Raw genomic sequence first — 22375 nt, forward strand, 5'->3', positions numbered from 1 at the left:
GGTGTTCAGAAATACTTGGGTGTCCTCGTACAAGAAACACAAAAAGTTAGCTTGCAGGTACAGCAAGCAATTAGGAAGGCAAACAGAATGTTGGCCTTTATTGCAAGGTACAAAAGTAAGGAAGTCTTACTATAATTGTACAGGACTTTGGTGAGACTACACCTGGAGTACTGTGTACAGTTTTGGTCTCCTTATCTAAGGAAGGATATATTTGCCTTAGAGGTGGTGCAGTGAAGATTCACCAGATTAATTCCTGGGATGAGAGGATTGTCCAATGAGGAGAGGTTGAGTATAATGGGCCTATACTCTCTGGAGTTCAGAAGAATGAGAGGTGACCTCATTTAAGCATATAAGATTCTGAGGGGGCTTGACAGAGTAGATGCTGAGAGGTTGTTTCGCCTGCCTGGAGAGTCTTGAACTAGGGGGCATTTAAGACTGAGATGAAGAGGAATTTCTTTACTCAGAGGGTTGTGAATATTTGGAATTCTCTACCCCAGAGGGCGGTGGATGCTGAGTCATTGATTACATTCAAGGCTGAGATAAACAGATTTCTGGACTCTAGGGGAATCAAGGGATATTGGGATCGTGCAGGAAAGTGGAGTTGAGGTCGAAGATCAGCCATGATCTTACTGAATGGTGGAGCAGGCTTGAGGGGCCGAATGACCTACTCCTGCTTCTATTTCTTATGTTCTTATGTTCTTATGACATTAGTGAAAAGTATGGAATTTAATTGAATAAAACAAACTGTTTCCAAACCTTTCTGACTGTGTTTGTGTTTGTATCATTGTTATTGTTGGTTCAATAATTGGTTGTTGTAATGTCATTTTGATTACATCAAATATGCTGACTTTTTGCACCTGAAAAGGTAAGTCGGTTTTTAGTCCTCTATTTTCTGGTTGCATTGGAGCAGTTAGAGATTTAAAATGCATTTCAAATGCTCTGGACAACAAAACTGTAACAGTTTGGGTACAAAATGATTGCTTCAGTTGGTGTGGACCCATTCGAGTTGTGTGATTGAGGGTGACACTCTGAGCTGCTTCTACTGTGTTGTTGTGAAAGACAGGATTCTGATATCAAAAGATGTGCATTTTTTCAGATTCGGTTGCTCCTTGTCTGCCCACATGGTGGCAGCTCTGAGTGATCCTGTTTGTCAGCGAGGATTGTAAGAACTCACTGCACTGTCCCGTCCCAACGTGTGTGTGTGTCTGAGACCAACAGAAGCTAGAATGAACTCAGAATTTTTAGAAAAGGGTGAAATGTTGTGATCGAGAAAAATATGTGAAGACACAACATCATTTTCACACCTGCAAAGTACCACACAAAGTGATAGAGGTCACAGGAAAAATATTGATAAAGAAGGCCGTTCAATCTCTCTTAGTTCATCCATCTAGAGAGCTTCAATCCCCCTGACAGCATGTTTTTTTCAACAACTGCAGAGTATTAGCCTTCACTATCCTACCTAGAAATTCATTCCACCTGCTGATCACATTTTCAGAGATCTTACTGACATTTGTCCTAAATTAGCCTGTCCAGGATTCAACCTGTGTTCATTTGTCCTAATCCCATCATAATTTAGTTTAAGATTCCAGAATTATATTTTCCATTCCATTTATTATCTAGTATATGTTTATGAGGTACCATCTCAATCACCACCTTTCAAGGCTGAAAAGTCTTTCCTCATAACTCCAACACTAGGTATCAGTTTAATGACTATTCTCTGCACAAACTCCATAGCTACCACTCATGACCCTTTCTTCTGCTTTAGACTCTTGTGCTTGTGGTTTGTTTACTGTAATCTGACTAAGTCGCTCCACTTGTGTTATGGGGTTTGTAACTGGACTGTCAGAACTGAAGTATCTTGCATAAATTTATGAGATCCTCTCTCCATTGCCCCCTTTCAAGACTGAAAAATCTTTCCTCATAACTCAGTCCCCCAAAACTAGGGATCAGTTTAATGAATCATCCTCTGCACCAGCTCCTGGGCTTGAACATCTCTCTTGTGCCTTGGTGGCAGAGTGCTCGAACATGATTTCCTCTGACTTGTACTTGAAGGACTTGTTATTAAGTTCAGTTAGTAACAAACTGGCAAGAGTACACAGCTTCAAAACATGTCATTTATACTCATCAAGCATTTCTAATATGCAGCCTGCAGCTATCAATTATACAAATATTTCCAGGTCAGAGGAAACAGTTAGAAAACATCCTATACTCAACAATGGATACAAAGTTACATCAATATTGATATATCTCCTTCCTGAAAAGAAATGAAACCTTTAAGTAAGAACACTTCATCAACAACAACGATATCTATATTACTCTCTTGTTTTAATAATAAAGGCTAGTGTGAAAACCACTTAAGTATTTTATCTAGCAATGACACTGGTTGAACTGTTAATATTGGAACTGTTGGACTTTATGAGATGTTATATGAAGAGCAATGAACATTATTGTATCAATAAAATAGAGAAAGAGGAAAGATTACTTGATGGAGAGAGAGTGTGTGTGGGCTTCAAGAGAGACTCATCTCCTTCCAGGACTACAGGATAGAAAAGTCTCCCCAAATATGGGAGCAGTATCCAAGTTTTGGATGGACTTGGGCTTTATGGAGAGTTAACTGTTATCGAGAAGAACATTATTTTTGACTTGAAACAGGAAACTAAGGGGGTCATTTTCAATTTACTGCTGAAGCATAAAACCAGTGTTGCAGTTCAGATGCCTGTTATAGAAACCACAATGGAAAGGAAAATTTGGCGGTTTGTATAACAGGTGCCGAACCCGCAATGCCAGTTTTATGCCTTCGCAGTAAATTGAGAATTATCCCCCAAGTTTCTTAGACGTAGCTTGAGCAATGTTAACGTGGAACTCCATTTGAGATCAGAGCAAATAGTGAGATTTTGGTGCACTCACATCTTCGTAGTGTCAGTGCAAAGTGGTTTTGCTTCACATTGATGCTTCAGTTATAAAGTCAGAGCCCAATCTGACTTAAGTGGGGTGAAACTCTCTGAAGGAGTTGGATCAATCCACATCATTTAGAGCCAAAGGTAAGAGGTGGTAGTTGTTTGTTGGAATTGTGAGATGTGCGAAGAAACTATCTTTGAAGATTTGAAAGAAATGAGATTTTCATTGCCTTGTTGAAAGGTATGCAGTAGGTCAGTGCTTAGGAACAATGCAACAGGAATGAAGATTATGTGTACTGAATATGTTGATGAATGTAGGATGCGACCATAAACAAAACAATGCAGAAGGCTGGATGATAAGTGGAGGAGGTTATTGACACAGAGTAGAACAAGGGTAGAGAGAGGATGGAGCCCTGGGGAACCCTTTAGTTGGCAAAGTCAGAGGATGAGCCATCAACATGTGGTGGTAATTTTAACTTTTGGCGATGGTGTAAATCGGGCGATATCAGTTTGGCTGCTTGTTATAAACCTTTTCTGATGTTCCTTTCAATTACCATAACCAATTTTTACCCTCAAATCCCATAATCACCTGTGAATCCCCCCTCCCTTTTTATTGCTTCATGGCTGCACCTCTGCTCAGTGGTATGAAATCTTGACTCATGTAGCAACTAAGAAATTTTTATATCTGGGATTTTGTTTTTAAGAAATTCATTATGAATTAATGCCAGACAGAGCTTTATGTCAACAATGGCAAGCCAGGTGCGAGAAAGCAGGTGGGTGATGTATCTCAAATCTGTCTGATGTGGCTTTGGTGTCACAATCCTGTGGCTGCAAATACTAAAATATTAAACCAACTATGATTCCAGATAGTGTGTTTCTGAATTACCATTATAATTCCATTGGTCTTCTTTATGGTACTGTAGCCTAATACCAGAGAAGTATTAGGAGATGTTGTCCTATTGTCACATATCAAAATAACATAGATATTTGATCACAATCAATTGGGAACTTTATCTTTAAAGTTACTCAAATGGGCTTCAACTATTGGAGGATGATGGTCAAATCAGTCCTAATTGTACCATCCCTTCTCTTGAGGTTGATGGAGCCACATTGTAAATAGCACAAAAATGTTTGCTGAAAATTGGCTCTTTTTGTGTTCTTCAGCTCTTTGCAGATCTCTGAAGGCTGGTTCAGAGTTAAGAGCTTCTTGAACATTTGGTTTACACATTCTCTGCTAATTCTTTTATGTGAAGAATTTGACAGGAGACACCGGAGTATATCTTCAACTTGCCACCCGGATGTATAACTAGCGTTGCAGATCGGCCGCCCGTTATAGAAACCGCCTGGTTTTCATCTCCATTGAAATCGGTTGAAAGGAAAATGGGACACTTTCTATAACAGGCGGCCAATCTGCAACACCATTTTTGCGCCCGGCGGCAAGTTGAAAATCGACCCGGTACCAGAAGATGAACAAGAAACAGGATCCTTAAGTGAACATTCTAGTCAATATATTGTAAATTGTACTGCATGGTAATTGCCCAATATCCTCACAGATGTAAGTTATGTAGTTGTAAATAAATTATAGAATCATAGAATCAAAGAAGAGTTACAGCACAGAAGGAGGCCGTTCAGCCCATCGAGCCCATGCCAAATCTTTGTAAGAGCAATTCAGTTAGTCCCATTCCCCCACTCTTTCCCCGTAGCCCTGCACATTTTTTCCCTTGAAGTATTTATCCAATTCCTTTTTGAAAGCCATGATTGAATCTGCTTCTACCACCCTATCAGGAAGCTCATTCCAGATCATAACTACTCGCTGTGTAAAAATGGTTTTCCTCATGTCACCTTTGCTTCTTTTTTCAATCACCTTAAATCTGTGCCCTCTGGTTCTTGACAATGGGAACAGTTTCTCTTTATTTATTTTATCTAAACCCTTCATGATTTTGAACACTTCTATCAAATCTCCTCTCAACCTTCTCTGCTCTAAGGAGAACAACCCCAGCTTCTCCAGTCTATCCATGTAACTGAAGTCCCTCATCCCTGGAACCATTCTAGTAAATCTTTTCAGCACCCTCTCTAAGGCCCTCACATCCTTCCTAAAGTGTGGTGCCCAGAATTGGACACAATACTCCAGTTGTGGCTGAACCAGTGTTTTATAAAGGTTCAACATAACTTCCTTGCTTTTGTACTCTATGCCTCGATTTATAAAGCCCAGGTTCCTGTATGTTTTTTTGACCGCTTTCTCAACCTGTCCTGCCACCTTCAAAGATTTGTGCACTTGTACCTCCAGGTCTCTCTGTTTCTGAACCCCCTTTAGAATTGTACCATTTAGTTTATATTGCCTCTCCTCATTCTTCCTGCCAAAATGTATCACTTGCACTTCTCTGGGTTAAATTTCATCTGCCATGCATTCGCCCATTCCACCAGCCTGCCTATTTCCTCTTGAAGTCTATCACTATCCTCCTTACTGTTTGCTACACTTCCAAATTTTGTGTCATCTGCAAATTTTGAAATTGTGCCCTGTACACCCAAGTCCAAGTCATTATTATGTATATAAAAAAACAGTAATCCTGGGGAACACCACTGTATACCTTTCTCCAGTCCGAAAAACAAATGTTCACCACTACTCTCTGTTTCCTGCCATTTAGCCAATTTTGTATCCATGCTGCCACTGCCCCTTTTATTCCATGGGCTTCAATTTTGCTGGCAAGCCTATTATGTGGCACTTTAGCAAACGCCTTTTGAAAGTCCATATACACAACATCAACTGCACTGCCCTCATCAACCCTCTCTGTTACCTCTTCAAAACAGATTTGTTTTTAAGTCTGTACATAACCGGTTTAGCATGTGGCATTTCCATCATAGGAGAGAGTGAAAACATAGTGGGAATCCTATGTAAATTCCAGCAAGCAAGTTACTGCATGCAGGGTTAATAATCAGACCTAGGCTACTTTATTAATCTAAGAATGTGAAAAATGTATGGGTGTGGTCTGCTGCTGGAACATGAAAATAGTGTTTGAAAAGCCCAAACTATAGCATAGACTCTGATTACATGAATCGGGCACAGTAAATCATGCCATCAACACAGTTATGCATTGGCATTGGCTTAGATTAAGGAAATATGTGCTGCAACATTGTCCAAAAAGTGCAAATACTTGGGATTGGAGAAAGTCAGGCAGCTAGGGACAGGGAAACCTATCTCTTCGTTAAGTTCCAATACAAAAGTTCCTCTTATTATATCACCTGGCTTACCATTCCAAGATCAGCATGCACGGTCCTCAAATGGGCTTCAACTATTAGTGGAAGATAGTCAAATCAGTCCTAATTCTACTATCCCTTCTCTTGAGATGGATGGGGTCACATTGGAAATAGCACAAAAATGCTCAACAACATATTTGCTGAAAAATCTTCAGCTATTCAATGAACAATAACTAAAATTCTAGCTGAGTGCATAAAGGCATGAATTCAATCAAGATAAGAAATAACAAATTTAAACATCTCGTCCAGGTGTAAGAAAAGTTCAAGTTCTCAAAGTGATACTTCACTCATCTATTGAATTTTCTCTGTCAACTGGTGGAGAACGGTAGTATTCATGCTTAGCTTGGAGCCATGCTCTGTCTGGGGCAGTGACCTTTGTCTGGGATTTTTCCTGGGCCCTCTGTTGCTCACACTATTCACAGATTATGTTAATGCTATTATGGCAATGTTCCGCCCCTCCCCCCCAAAAGGCACCAAGGCATTGGATTTTCCAGCTAGATAGGGTAGACCAGGGCTGGAAATGCAGGGTGAGTGTAGGAGATCACTGGCACCGTCCATGGATTTTTTTGGGTCCTTATGTTTATTGGAGAAAAGATTGAGGGGGAATATGATACAACTGTTTAAATTTGAGAGGTATAAATAACGTAGATTCAGTCAAGTTATTTAAATTAGATTGTGAGCAGTGAACAAGGGGATGTGAGATCAAAATTAATAAACGTCAACAAAGGCCTATTATTAATACCACCCTCATTTCTGTTTCTCTCTTCCAACTTTAATTCAATTATCTGTCGCTTCTATTCTACTTCATCCTTCTCCCTTTTATACCATTTAATTCCCATCTCTCTCTTTCTCCAAATTCTGGCCTCATCAGCTCACCAGTATACACCACTGGAACATCTCAACAGTGGCTGCTACTGAATTCATGTCATTTAGACTTTACTCCTGAATCTAAGTTTAACTATGTTGGAAGCTGGCTTGAATCTAGTTAGAATGATGGAATTAAGTCTCTATACTCTCTGATGGCATTATTGGGTAGTCCCTCTTTGATCAGAGTATAGAATCCTAAGTGAGATGAACTTGGGCGAGGGTCTGACCTGTTCTAATCAGATCAGGTGGGTACTGGGTTGGAGTGATGCTCGGCCCACCGAATGATGTCAGTGGAAGGCCCGATAGATTTTTGCGATTAGGTCCTATTTAAATATTGGAAGTAAGCTGCTAGCACTAATCATACTGATTATAGGAGCTGGTTGTTTGGGAGGATAGAAAATCCAGCAGGCCTGTCATTTCTTCAAGCCAGCCTGCAGCTCTTAAAGGTGAGGTGGAGTTTTCAGTGGTGGTGTGTGGACAACGTGTTACTGAGGCAGCAGGCAGGATGACAGTGGCTAGGCCACCCCAATTTTCAGATACTGCTGTGGAGGTCCTCGTGCTACAAGTGAGGAGGTCTGCTTTCCTTCAGATGGCGGTGGGTGCCACAGCAAATTAGCCAGCATCAGTGGACCGAGGAGACAGGGCAGGTCAATGCCAGTAGCATAGTTCCTAGGACCTGGCTGCAGTGCAGGTAAACATTTAATGACCTGACCAGGACTGACAAGAAAAGACTCTTCTTCACATTTCTCTGGTTCTCCACACAGCACTGCAACACCAGACTTTAGTCCCAGCACCATCAATCCTTCCATCTCCCGCTGCACAAGCCTCTCCTTCAATTACACAGGACGCTTTACTACATCTCATTCTGGTTGTGCTCACACACTCAGCACCAGCCTTTACAATGGCTTCCCCCTCTGCCCAAACTTGTGGCTTCTTCCTCACCAGCATGCACGCTGTGCTGAGCTGCTTCACACATATTCACAACTCTTCAAATTACACCTACTCTTTTTGCAGTAGAAGCTGGCATGCACTCCGGGGTGGGGGGGGAAGCCCTCAAGAACAGGAGATGCTCCTCGCACATTGCAAACTTTGACTCCAATGGAGGATACCGGCATTGACATAATTAGTAGAGGGAGGACACGCAACATTGGAGATGGCGAGGCTGGAGGACACGCACATTGGGTGTTTGGGCATTGTCCCTATTTTTATCATTCCACTTAACTTTATAGGTCACACATTCACACACACAGCATGACAACCTGGGACTGCATTACGCTGACATTCACCTGCTACTGCTTGCGCTTGCCATAACATGCTAACCCTTGTCCCTCTGTCATTTTTCTAGGTCTGTCAGATGAATCAGACCTTGCAACTGTACAGATGAAGGGGGACAACCCTCCTGAAGATGTACTGTCACTTGCTCATACCTTTCCAAGTACCAGTTCAGAAAACGACACCTGGGTAGTATAGTGAATTAGAGGGGTCTGCACTGAGTGACTCATAGAGAAGGTGAGCAGACTCAGGTGGAAAGCACAGCCCAGGAAGCAGCTCGCTGGAGAGCGCACTTGGACCCTGGCTCTGCTGGAGAGGAGAGAGATGCAGAACTTAGTTGCCCAGCCTTTAAAAGAAAAATGCTTTCTGAGCACCAGAACTTCTTGTCAGGGAGCTATCTTGGAGAAGTGCGGGTATGTTGCCTATGAACTATTGGGAGGGTAAGGATTCCCTCCTTTGAGTTCTTTACAGCTGTAGCTCCATGTGCTCCTTCCACCTGTTGCCGCTGCTCCTCTTCCTCCAGCCAGAATGGAATTTCTGAAGGGATGCCCATTTTGAAAAACATGCGTTACCAGTACTCCCTTAAGATTTCAAAAGGTTGTCCAGCCATTATGAGAACTTTAACATCGAGTAACTTGCCAAACACCAGCAAAACGTCTCCCAAACCTTTGCAGCGGTTTAAATGAGAGCAGGTGGGTATCCTTTTAAGTAGTGTTGGGAATGGCTGTCTCTCAAACCGCACTATGCTTTGTGAGTGGGTTGAGGAAGTATTGGTGGCGTATTGATTGACGTGAAAATTGCATCATCTGACCACTATTTCAATATTTTAATTCGGCTCTGCCTATTTCTGGTGGGAGCGCTGGCCACCTAAAAATGAAGTCTGACCGAAAATTGGAAACGAGCGGATCTCCAGTGGTAATTTTGCAATTTGCGTCCCGCCACTTCCCCCTTTACAGGTGAAAACAGGGCAAAAGTGACAAAAATTAGCCCCAATGTCCCTAAGACCCAAGCTCAGAAGATCATCCCATGCTGCACTAATTTCCATTGCCCACACCAGCCATTCTATAGCCTCTATGAGTGAGCTTACCAACTTGGTGCCAAATCATGCCACATTAGCAACAATTTTGTGCCTTGGTCACATCCTTGAAAGGAGCTGGATTGAGATTACTCAAATTTATTATATGGTTTTGCTTCAAGTTGAGAGAAACAAAAATAGAAAAATTATTGTCACAGTGCGTGACATAAGAAGAACATTCACTAGAGAGAGTAGGCCATGTACCATATTTGCTATCAGCAATAAAATCATCATTTTATTGATCAGCTGTCAAGAAAACAGTGTTAGAATTATAAAAAAACATAACATATATGTTGGCGGTACAATGCAGCAAGTTCAAAAACGGGCAGAGCAATTAAGCTGTCCTCAGAGGTTATTTACCCATTCCGAATGCACAAGATCTTCTTAATGAAGGCCATTAGGAATTGGCAAAGTCAGTCCTCACTTCAAAAAAACACTTTGCCATTTGAAAGTAAAAAAATGTGGACAGCAGATGTGGAGAAGTAAGAGGCCCCTCTTGTAGCCCCCTGCTACCCGATTGGAGGAAGGGTGGGGGCAGGAAACAGGGGCTGTTCCTAAGTAAACATCTGAAGAAGGCAAATGAAGAGAAACATAAACAAATAACAGGGTAAATTACAGTTCACATCCCCTCTTCCACATCCCTTCTCTTCTCTTGCTCTCCACCTCCAACATCTGTTGCTGTGAGCCTCCGATGAATGGAACCTTTGAAGCTCCACAGCCACTGCCATTTTGTGAGCCTTCTGTTAATGCCACATTGCCCTTCACATTGTACTCATTGGAGAGGAGGACTCTTAAGCTTTTTTATATTCTTTTCTTAACCATTTCCCATTCTCGTCCACAGAACCTCCTGTGTTGAAAGAACTTTTTGACAAAGAGAATCTACCTGAAATATTAACCTGTATTTTCTATTTTCAGATGCTAACACACTTTCTGTGTATTTTCTTCTTTCATTTTACATTACTTTCCTATAATCAGGAGACTGAGGCTATTTGTACAGTGGGCTTTTCCAGGAACTAATTCCAATTTGAGGAGGTATGCTTCCAATAAGATAAGACTCAGCCATATTCATTGTTCACTTTCACCCAAGATACAGGGCCCCACTCTCACAAAACGCTTCACCAAGTTGTTACTGAATGATACAAGAGTAGGGAGCTTATGACTCAAACCTCCGTACTGGCGAAATAAGCAAGTGACGGTGCCGTGCCACTTGCCCATCTCCCCACATCAGTTCTTTAGCAGCTAAAGAACCCAGCTCCCAGCAGCAACCATTAGACTGAGGAAACTTGTTGCAAATGTACGACAGGCTGGTTGATGCTATCTGCGTTATAATTCCTAGCTTACCAGTGAAGTGAAAAGTAACAACATTTTGAAGAATGACAGAGATTATTGTGTTCATAATATGATCTTATAAAATGAAAGACAATACACATGAGAGGACAGCTACAAAGTACAGAGTTGTTTTGGTTGTCATTAAATGTCCCCCTTATTAGTATACAAGCAAAGTACAATTTATAACATTTTCTTTGATCTGAATGAGGTTTTGTATTCACACCAAGCTCAACCTTTCAGAAGTTTGATTCATGGTTAGTGTCGGGCTCTTGAATCAACATTGTGTTCCTGGAATGAATGGGATAAACAGAATTGTAATTTTCGGACTGAATCCAAGTTTAAGGAATTTACTGTTATTGACAACATAAAGATGGAGACAGACATTTGACAAAAAGTCCCAGTTTATACTTACATTTAAAGACTCCTCAAGCGATGATTCTTCTGATGTGATTTGCACCTACATTAAAATATTAAGATGTGTATGTTTAGCACAGGGGACGAATGATCTCGAATTTTAGAATTATCTCCGAACAAAAGATTTAAATAATATTATATAACAAATGTAAAAAGTGTTCATTCCTTCAATTTCAGATGTGAGATTGAGGCTCAGTGTTGAAATGGGAGGGTCCTTTTCAAACACCTGGATCTTGTTCAGTACAGCAACAATCAGTATAGCACTGATTCAGTGAGGTCGTCAGACCAACGGATACAGTAATAAAATGGTTTCTATTGTGTTATTGTGTAACGGCTCGGTGTTGAGAAGAATAATTTCTCCCTGATCACTTTTGTCATACATGTTTAAAGTCTGGGCGAGCTGACACTGGGAACCCTGCCTGTTCGTAATAATCATTTATTCAGAATGATTTGAAAGTCATTTCCATTGTCGGAGAATCTTCAAGTATACAGGGCATAATTTCAAAGTTTGCAGATGATATGAAACTTGGAAATGTAGTAAACAATGTGGAGGTTTGTAACAGACTTCAGGAGGACATAGACTGGTGAAATGGGCAGACACATGGCAGATGAAATTTAACGCAGAGAAGTGTGAAGTGATCATTTTGGGAGGAAGAATGAGGAGAGGCAATATAAACTAAATGGTACAATTTTAAAAGGGGTGCAAGAACAGAGAGACCTGGGATGTGTATGTACACAAATCTTTGAAGGTGGCAGGACAAGTTGAGAAGGCTGTTAAAAAAGCATACAGGATCCTGGGCTTTATAAATAGAGGCATAGAGTACACAAGCAAGAAAGTTATGCTAAACCTTTATAAAACATTGGTTAAGCCTCAGCTGGAGTATTGTGTTCAATTCTGGGCACCACATGTTAGGAAGGATGTCAAGGCCTTAGAGAGGGTGCAGAAGAGATTTACGAGAATGGTACCTGAGATGAGGGACTTCAGTTATGTGGAGAGACTGGAGAAGCTGGGGTTGTTCTCCTTAGAGCAGAGAAGGTTAAGAGGAGATTTGATAGAGGTGTTCAAAATCATGAAGGGTTTCGATAGAGTAAATAAAGAGAAACTGTTTCCAGTGGCAGGAGGGTCGGTAACCAGAGGACACAGATTTAAGATGATTGGCAAAAGAACCAGAGGCAACATGAGGAAACATTTTTGCTTTATTCAGCGGGTTGTTGTGATCTGGAATGCACTGCCTGAAAGGTTGGCGGAAGCAGATTCAATAGTAACTTTCAAAAGGGAATTGGATAAACACTTGAAGCGAAAAAAATTACAGCGTTATGGGGAAATAGCAGGTGAGTGGGACTAATTGGATAGCTCTTTCAAAGAGCCAGCATAGGCACAATGGGATGAATGGCCTCCTTTTGTGCTGTATCATTCTAAGTTAAACTTTGCTCTGGTAAGACTTTGATCTTCAACATGTAAGTCAGGCAGAGGGAAAGTTGTGCATACTCTTAATGATCAATGGAACATAATGGAGTCAGAGCTCCAACTAACCAAGATAGGGGTGAGAACCAACCCCAGTCCCAAAAAGTATCCATTTTCTACTGACTTAAGAACTTAATAAACACTGCCAATATGGTATTGTCATTGATCTGTAGATGACAGCATGATAACATTTCCTATCTCAACACACTCCAAAGGACAAACTGAGTGGTAAGTCAACTTGGGTGATGTTGTCCAGGATGGGTTTGAAGGTAACAAGCAGTTGAGCTAGACTACACACTGTGGTTAGTCTGAATACAATAGGAAACTTACTAATTTGGGTGTTTCTCAGTTCTCAGCTGGAGAGACTGTTCTTACTTATAGTTGAAGGCAGTTCAGTTCACTTGTATTTGCATTGAGGAACAAACATATAGGGGCCGATTTTTATTTTGGGTGGACATTGGGCATCGGGTGGACACCGGGAGGTGCTGCCTGCTTGTTGTCCTCGGCAAGAGGCCCGAGTCATTTTGATGGTCATAGGCAGCTCACCAATCGAGGGGAATTAAGTGGCTCCTCTGCAGAGCTGAGCTGGAAGTTGGGACTTAATGAGGGGGAGGAAGTATCATGGTATCATTGTGTGTTACAGCACAAAAGGAGGCCGTTCGGCCCATTGTGCCTGTGCCGGCTTTTTGAAAGAGCTATCCAATTAGTTCCACTCCCCTGCTCTTTCCCCATAGCCCTGTAAATTTTTTCCCTTCAAGTATTTATCCAATTCCCTTTTGAAAGTTACTATTGAATCTGCTTCCACCACCCTTTCAGGCAGTGCATTCCAAATCATTAGAACTCTCTGCGTAAAAAAGTAATCGGGGGGTAGGGTGAGGTGGCATGGGTGGACTGGCATCAGGTGGTGAAGATTTTTGTGGGACCAGGAGGAACATTCATGCTCCTCCTTGCCCCACAAAAATCAATGCATGGTTGATTTGCCATGTTTTGGGAGTGGCTGCAGCAGCCCCTTTAAGGACCCCTGATTAGACCACTCTGAGCCTTATACCAATGGATGGAGCATGTACAACAAAGGGTCTGCCTATTGGTAGCTGAAAATTGCATTGGGCTTCTACAATAGGATGTAGGGTCCTGATTTACATATTATAATTAGGCTCCCGGTTGAAACAGTCCGATGCTCTGGCCGCCCCTTTCCGAGACAGATGGGAAACAGAAGCGGCCGGATCGGGAGCGGGAATGGGGCGGTAAGTTCACGGCTGCAGATTTCAGTGTGCTACTCCCCCTTTCCCACCCATTGGAGGCTACGAAAATCGGCTCAACCTTTATTTGAGGTTAATTCAACAGTCCTTCGGCAATGGCTGTAAAATACACCATGCGGGGATAAAGGCATCCTGTTGAATCATTCCACCATTTAAATAAACAAAAGTTCATTACTGTCTCAGGCTGATTTGTCATGGAATTACCATGTATCTAGATAAAGAGAAAATAATTAGAAGCAGCCAGCATGGATTTCAAAAGGGACGATCGTGCTTGGCAGACCTCATAGAATTCTTTGAGGAGGTAACACACATGTTAGATAGGGGAAATGCAGTGGGTTTAGTGTACATGGATTTTAGGCAAACCTTTGACAAGGTACCACATGGCAGATTACTAGAGAAGATTAAGGGCTATGGAATTAGGATGAGGATAGCAAACTGGATCTGGGCACAGCTTTGACTTGTACCTGAAATGTAGTATTCTTTCCTTCTCTCTTTTATAGATTCTAAAAGGTTGGTTATGAACCTTTGGTCAGGTTGGTGTGGGACAGGAGAAAATACAGGCCCATGACCACTTGATTTAAGACTTCAGAACATTGTGAGATTACCTCTTCACTGCTGTCGATTGATTCTGATGATCCTCCGTTATTGTTAACCTTTTCTGATAGTTTGCTGTGACCTTTCCCCCCTTTGGATGGTTTGCTGTGACCATTCCCTCCTTTGGATATTTCGCCGTTACTCTTCACCTTTTCTGATAATTCACCATTGACCTTAGGCTTTTTGAAGCCATGACATTCCACATCAACGTCCAGTACCTCATCAGCTAAATATTTAACACGACTTTTGCATGAAGCTGTCTCCTGTGGAAACAGAACGCATATTATTGAAGAGCACTGTTGTGTATAATTACTGTATCCTGAAATCTCTTCGGTGCTGCTGTATCCCTGAGAATTGGTGCTTCAGTTTCCAATCTGCTGTTCCTTTCTCAAACTGATCATCAGAAAATGACTGTGTCGTCCTCTTGGAGTCCTTTGAAATCATCCTGACATTATTCAGAATACGAGCCTGGTGCCCAGGGGAAAAAGTCAATAGGAATGAAATCATGGGGGTAGCTATTCCGCTATTGAAGAATTGAGGCACATCTTGAAGGGGTCAGAGAGGAATTTTCCAGATATTTTCCACCTAATTGGCCGAGGTTTTTATCTAGTTTCTTGCCTCTCCCAGGAGATTACATGGCTTCTGGGTGGGCTGGGGAGTGTATGCATTGTGATGCACAAGGCATTGCAACTGTATGGGACAGGCTGGATGGATCAGTAGGTCTTTTCCTGTCTGTCATTTTTCGTATGTGCGTGTCTATGCTGGGTTGGGGCTTCCTGCTGGCACAAAGATGCATCCCTGACCCCAGCCAATTTTCTGGCCTCAAAGTCATTGACATAATTTTGGCGGGCAATCCGGCCTCCACCGGGGAGTCCATCTAGAGTGGGGGAGGGGTGGGGGTGGAGATTAGCAGCAGCAGAATTTGGAGAGCTTCTGCAGTGTAGTGTGGCTGGCGGTCTTTGCGCTATCGGTTGAAGTTTGCAAAAAAAAAATGTAATTAAAAGAAATAATTGTGCCTCGATCACTCTATAATCAATTGCGTCAGTTTTTCGTCCTTATAAATTTTAAAATACCGACCGGCTGCCATTAGCAGTGAATGGACATGAATAAATGAGCGTATTGTGTGTCCCACATCACTTCCAGTGGAAAATCGAGAACCTGTAAAATTAGGAAAAGCTTTTTTACACTGCGAGTGGTTAGGATCTGGAATGCACTGCCCGAGGGGGTGGTGGAGGCAGATTCAATCATGGCCTTCAAAAGGGAACTGGATAAGTACTTGAAAGGAAAAAAATTGCAGGGCTACGGGGAAAGGGCAGGAGAGTGGAACTAGCTGGATTGCTCTTGCATGGAACCGGCACGGACTTGACGGGCCGAATGGCCTCCTTCCGTGCTGTAATGTTTCTATGAGTCTATTATTCTATGAGTGGGTGTACAGCAGAGCGTGTCCCTCACCTGTTTTGCACCTCCACCTGCTTCAGCTCCACTCAAAAAATCAGTGGAAAGAAGGTGGAAAATGATGGCTTTCCATTCCAGACATTGGGATGCCATGGCTTTCCTGAGATACATACGCAGCATGGGGAACCACCATATCCACAGCTGTTCTCCACCAGTGTGGCAGAGCTCTTTCTGGTGCTCAGATGCCTTTCAACCATTTCTACCTCAGGATCAGCAGTTTTCAGGAGATCCAGGCCTGGACTGAACTCCTCCCACAGCAGGGACATGAGACTCACCCAGTCCTGAAAGGGTTAAGAAATTCAGCCGTCCACTGCTGTTCAATTATATATTCTGTTTTTAGAACTCCAAAAAAGAATTAAAATGTTTGCATTAAAAAAATTGGACATTTTCCCATGAAAACTACAGTACTGGGCACAGAAAATGCTTTAATATTACCCCTGACACCATCATACGTGGCCTCCTGGTGTTGAGCCCATACTACTGTGTGGTTCTGGATAATCTTCCACAGTGTTATAAAATACTTTTTATTCCATCCAAGATAAGGAATGAACAATAATTCCTAGCGGTGTTGTGCACAGTTTGCAAGGGTCAATGGTGAGAAACAGAAATGTGTCATATCGAGAATTGTCTTGCCCACTCAACAACTCATAAAATTAATTCACAGTGACAAGACCCTTCATCCTGAGGCTTGTGTGGAAAATACATTATTGGCCTATTTGAATTATTTCTGAAAGAGGCATTTTTGGCCTTCTCAACACACCCAATGATGACAGGTTTTTAAAATTATCTGCCCTCACTCACTCCAACCCACTAGCTACGGTTGTTTCCTTTTTGGAGCAATGTCCTTTTCTAGAAGGCTATTGTTATGGGACAAAAGATGAATATTTCAAGCCCTGCATTCCATTTCTCCACAACACTCAGATCAGCCAACCCAACTTCATACTCAACTCAATGACTGATCTGTGACTGCAAACACAATACAGCAGCTCTGTAGTCTTCTGGCATCGCAAGTCTCCACAGAATGAAACTATTATATTGTCTCACTCTATAATGAAAACATTGCTTTGATGATCTTGCAAAGTGAACCAACAGGACGTGACAGGACTCTGGTTTAGAAAAAATAAGCTGCAGGTCAGTGAGGTTTGCATGAAATTTGCATTCATGAATTTAATGTTTGGCATTACTTGGTGTTAATTTCACAATAAAGCACTAACTCCTACAGTGAAGAAATCATAGAATCTTATAGCACAGAAGGAGGCCATGCGGCCCATCGTGCCTGTGCCAGCTCTTTGAATGAGCTATCCAATTAGTCCCACTCGCCCGTTCTTTCCCCATAGCTCTGCAATGTTTTCCTTTTTAAGTATATATCTAATTCCCTTTTGAAAATTACTATTGAATCTGCTTCCACCACCCTTCCAGGCAGTGCATTCCAGATCATAATAACTCACTGTGTAAAAAATTTCTTCTCATCTCACCTCTGACTCTTTTGCCAATGACCTTAAATCTGTGTCCTCTGGTTACCGACCCTTCTGCCACTGGAAACAGTTTCTTCATATTTACTCTATCAAAACACTTCATGATTTTGAACATCTCTATTAAATGAAGTGGGAAAGTTTCTATGATATGAACACTTCTATTAAATGAAGTGGGAAAGTTTCTATGATATGAACTCAGTACTCACAGCGATCTTTGCAGGCCGGAAATTGCAGCTGGAATCATCAAATTCCAATCCAGAATTTTTGGAGCACACGGTTTCTTTTACGGAAAATGCTAAATCCACATTGTATGAGAATTTTCCAGTGGGAGAAAGCTATATAAAGAAATAGATGTCATTTATATGTCTTCAAACAAAAATCACTGACTGTGCTATGAGATATAGCGGCTGTGTCATCCCCAGCATCGTCAGAGGACAACAACATGATTAGATACATTGGAGGGCTTGTCATTAGTACTGTCGTACTTCCTTATTCCAACATGTGGAGATGCCGGTGATGGACTGGGGTTGACAATTGTAAACAATTTTACAACACCAAGTTATAGTCCAGCAATTTTATTTTAAATTCACAAGCTTTCGGAGGCTTCCTCCTTCCTCCTTCCACAATTATTCCAACATGTGATTGATAAGCTGCAGTGTCCTTAGAAAACCAGCATGGCAGACAATGGCAGAGGGCCTTGACACGGGCCAATTTTCTGGGGTCATTTGTGTAACTTTGGCAGGTTCCCTGGCCTACTGACCACTGGTAAATTAAATATAATGTGACTGCTACACACTGTATGTTATAAGAACAGTTACACATTGTATATAATGAGAACTGAGTTGGACTGAGTTATGGATTGCCACATAATCTCAGGGCTGACATAATTTCCTTTGGCTCAGTTATGGTGTCACCTCAAGCCCTTGTTTGCATCTTATCCTTCTGGACACTTCCATGGCAAGATTTTAACCATCAGGCGGCCAGCCGGCGAATTGGGTGGGCTGATCGCCGGCAGGAGGCCCCGGTCCATTTTCAGGGTTGGGCCTCATTGACATGCCGCCGGTGAGCATCCATTCTGCTGCAGCTCGCCAGCTCCATAATGTAACTACAAAAATAATTATCTGTATATTAAATAACCACTGCACCATTTTTGTCCAATACTAACATTTTTTTTATTCATAATATCTCTGCATTTTTTTTTGCATTTCCTGCTTCTATGTCCAACTATTGATAATGTAAGAGCAACTGAATGCTTTGTTTTGTATGGGCCAGAGCAATACCGAGAGGTCCAGAGGCCAACCCGACTGACAGAAAGGTAGGTCTGTTGGGGGGGGGATGTGGGGGGTGATGTATGGTTGCGGTTGCGTGGTGTGGTGGGGGGGTGTTGTTGGGTTGGGGTAGGGGAGAGCCTGGGGTGACAGCGGCCCACATTATTCTTGTGGGGACTAGAGGAGCACTCCTGCTTCTCCTGGTCATGCAAACATACCTTTAACGTTTGCCTTTTTGGGGCCTCTACCTCTTGCCCACCAGATTTTACTGAATGGAGTGTCCACAGTGCATGCACCGCCCAGTAGGCCATTAAAATTGCATACGTCATAGGCCCCCAATTTACATAAATTAATGAGGCTTCCGTCTGATTCAGGCGGATGCCTGGGCTGCCCAGCGGAAGGTCCCAGGAAAATTAGTGGCAGGGTGGGAATGGGACGGGAAGTCAATCACATAAGAACATAAGAACATAAGAAATAGGAGCAGGGGTTGGCCATATGGCCCTTCGAGCCTTCTCCACCATTCAATCAGATCATGGCTGATCTTCAACCTCAGCTCCACTTTGCCGCCCGATCCCCATATCCCTTGAATCACCTAGAGTCCAAAAATCTATCCACCTCAGCCTTGAATATATTCAATCACACAGCATCCACAGCCCTCTGGGGTAGAGAATTCCAAAGATTCACAACCCGCTGCGTGAAGAAATTCCTCCTCATCTCAGTCTTAAATGGCCGACCCCGTATCCTGTGATTTTGTCCTCCAGTTCTAGAATCTAGCTAGGGGAAACAATCTCTCAGCATCTACCCTGTCAAGTCCCCTCATAATCTTATATGTTTCAATGAGATCACCTCTCATTCTTCTAAACTCCAGACAGTATAGGCCCATTCTACTCAACCTCCCTTTATAGGACAATCCTCTCATCCCAGGAATTGATCTGGTGAACCTTCATTGCACCGCCTCTCAGGCAAGTATATCCTTCCTTAAGTAAGGAGACCAAAACTGTATGCAGTACTCCAGGTGAGGTCTCACCAGTGCCCTGTACAACTGTGGTAAGACTTCCTTACTCCAACCCCCTCGCAATAAAGGCCAACATACCATTTGCCTTCCTAATTGCTTGCTGTACCTGCATACCAACCTTTTGTGTTTCTTGTATGAGGACACCCAAGTCTCTCTGAACACCAACATTTAATAGTTTCTCACCATTTAAAAAATATTCTGTTTTTCTATTCTTCCTACCAAAGTGAATAACCTCACATTTCCCCTCATTATACTCCATCTGCCACCTTCTTGCCCACTCATTTAACCTGTCCATATCCCTTTGCGACTCTTTGTGTCCCCCTCACAGCTTACTTTCCCACCTTGCTTTGATCACCTAGATTTTAACCCCGACACCGGCCTGTTTCCACCAGGCGAAGGGAATTAAAATCTCCTCTCAAATGTTTACTCTGTATGTATCTGCAAAAACAACAAAGAGGCTGACAGACAATTAGGACTTCTCAATTACCAACCTTTGACGAACTTCAAATCTTCCTTGCAACTGTTGCTCTAATTCTCCAATCACAAACTTTAGGATCAAGTACTGAATTAGGATTTATGTCCAGCCCTGATTCACCCACCATTGTGTGTGTAGTATAATATCCTGCTCATTGCTAATAATCAGGGTCTAACTGCACTCAGTAATATTCATGTAGACTTTAGGCAATGAAACACACTGAGACCAGGACACACTTACATCCCTCACTGTGCTGCTGGTTATGGCGCAGAGGTGACTGATTTCACTGATTTCATTCAGTTTTGTTATTGCCACTCTCAGAGCATCCTCAGGGTCTGGTACTCCTGCAGAGAGAAAAGGAAAGTTGTACAAAACACACCAGGAAAACATCGACATCTCTGTTTGGGAGTTAATGTTTATTGCTCAACCGAAAATATTAATAACAGCTGGAAATACATCATGTTGGATTCTTCACAGTGAATTCTGTTTAAACATTGGTAAAATATCACTGACTGAAGCTCATTAACAATAACTCGTTGCTTTCTGAGGTGCTGCTCTCTCCAGTACGTACCTGAGCAGTGGAGGATCTGCACTGCAGCAATGGTGAGGAGAAAGGATTTCATTCTGCCTCTTGTGTGATCAGCTGGCTGGTTTCTAACAGTAAAGGAGCTGCTTCTCTCTCTTGCTCTGCCTTTTCCTTTCAGCGATCAGTCTTTATATACTGCACCTCGACCACATTCAAACATTGACTCATATTTGCTCAGTTTGGTGATCCTGGCCGTGGAAATATGCTGGCAAGTGGGCTGCGATGTGATTAAAGTTTCCTCAATTACAGCCAGATGTTTATATTCTGTCGTAAAAATGTAAAGGATCAGTTGTTAATCTTTCAGCGTATAGCATTAACTCATCAAATATCGAAATAACAGGGGTTTGAACTGGATTCATATTTCTTTTTATTAAATTTCTTTAAATGTTTTTCTCTTCATTCAATTTGTCTTTTCGTTCAGAGAGAAGGATTTTGTTGCATTGATTCTGTGCTTCAAAGATTTACCATTTCTTGGAGTGAGATTACTTGTTCCTATTTCTCTCGCATGACACAAATGATCTCATTTAGCGAGTGGTGAGAATGATCTGGCCAGGAGATCGGAGAGTTAAATAAAGCAGCTGCTGTTGAAGAGTCACATCCTTTTTTTTATGATTCACCCTAATATCCTTTCCTTTCCTCTCATTTCTCGCCAATTTTCTCTGTGTTGTGCGACGAGAATAGGAATGTCTTTGGTTTCATATTGCTTATATGGTTGGGTTTTAGATGCAGTTTGTTCCTTTGCTAAAGTACAACAGGTTGAACCTATTGATTGTGGTTTGGCAAATAAAGGATTCCCTTCGATGGGGGCAGCATGATTAAAATGCTAATATATGCAGCTGTGACAGATTAATATGCAGCTTCTGATTGTTGTCCTGGGTTAACGAAGTCTGGCAACATGAAAGTTTAGATCCCTTATTCAATGGGAGTTAGTTAAAATGGAAGTGCTTTGGCCTAGATGTGAACTGAATTGTACACTATAAGGGTTACAGCAGCTGTTGGATCCAGACAGAGCGGATAAATTTCAGTGTGGGGGGGGGGGGTGGGGTTCCTCCGGCTCCTTCACCATAATTTTGGCGGGAGAACTGCGGAAACCGCGGAAAAATGGCCATCCTTCCAGGGATTCCCCGGTTCTCCCGCCATTGTTACAGCAGACAAGCAAGAGAATCTCCCCTCCCCCCCACTTGACCGCAGAAACTCACCCCCAGTTTGTTTCCTTTCTCAGTATCTTTCCACGAGGCCATCTTCATATTACTGTGATTTGATGGTGTGAAATCGAAGCAACTGTTCCTTTGATCTTGATTCCGTGCTCCATGTGTAGCATCCGACCACTGTGAAACTGATCACTGTTTTTTAAGGAACAAGAGAAGACTCGTCTAATGCATCTAAAAGAACTGTTCAATTCCCAGAAGCTGTAAGAAACGTGGAAATGAGCTGGGGGGTGGAAGTGCCCGCCTGTTCCAGGCTGGATGCCCTTTTTAACATGCAAATCAGGGTCCTATGATGTGCATAGGAACCCTGATTACCATTTTAGGACAGAACTGGTCAGAGTGTGCAGTGTACACTCTCCCACCAGTTTTACTGGGGATATGGCCAAAGAGGGCCCATCTGGGCTGCACCAAAATAATCTGGGCCACTGCCACTCCAGGCTCCCCTCCCCCTCCATGATCACAACCG

The 22375-nt window shown here is 42.3% G+C and overlaps 1 protein-coding gene across 1 annotated transcript; it reads right to left on the reverse strand.

Annotated features, from left to right (window-relative positions):
- Nucleotides 1-9574: 9574 nt before the first annotated feature.
- LOC137323371 (secreted phosphoprotein 24-like) lies at nt 9575-22099 on the reverse strand. The gene is made up of 7 exons (XM_067986859.1): nt 21901-22099; nt 20687-20965; nt 20356-20459; nt 17564-17692; nt 14439-14690; nt 11108-11152; nt 9575-10983 (listed from the first exon to the last, which is right to left on the reverse strand). The coding sequence occupies exons 2-7, from the start codon at nt 20736-20738 to the stop codon at nt 10951-10953; spliced, it is 615 nt and encodes a 204-aa protein (XP_067842960.1). The 5' UTR covers nt 20739-20965; nt 21901-22099; the 3' UTR covers nt 9575-10950.
- Between the last annotated feature and the right edge of the window lie 276 nt (nt 22100-22375).

The sequence above is a fragment of the Heptranchias perlo genome, chromosome 7 (genome assembly GCF_035084215.1).
Source record: "Heptranchias perlo isolate sHepPer1 chromosome 7, sHepPer1.hap1, whole genome shotgun sequence".
Classification (NCBI taxonomy): Eukaryota; Metazoa; Chordata; class Chondrichthyes; order Hexanchiformes; family Hexanchidae; genus Heptranchias; species Heptranchias perlo.

Bases quoted from the DNA above. Each gene is read 5' to 3' on its own strand.
- LOC137323371 (XM_067986859.1), bottom strand. From the start codon at position 20,738: ATGAAATCCTTTCTCCTCACCATTGCTGCAGTGCAGATCCTCCACTGC. The intron at 20,460-20,686 runs GTACGTACTGGA...TTCTCTCTGCAG, and splicing joins GCAGATCCTCCACTGCTCAG to GAGTACCAGACCCTGAGGAT. The intron at 10,984-11,107 runs GTAAGTATAAAC...CATTCATTCCAG, and splicing joins CGCTTGAGGAGTCTTTAAAT to GAACACAATGTTGATTCAAG.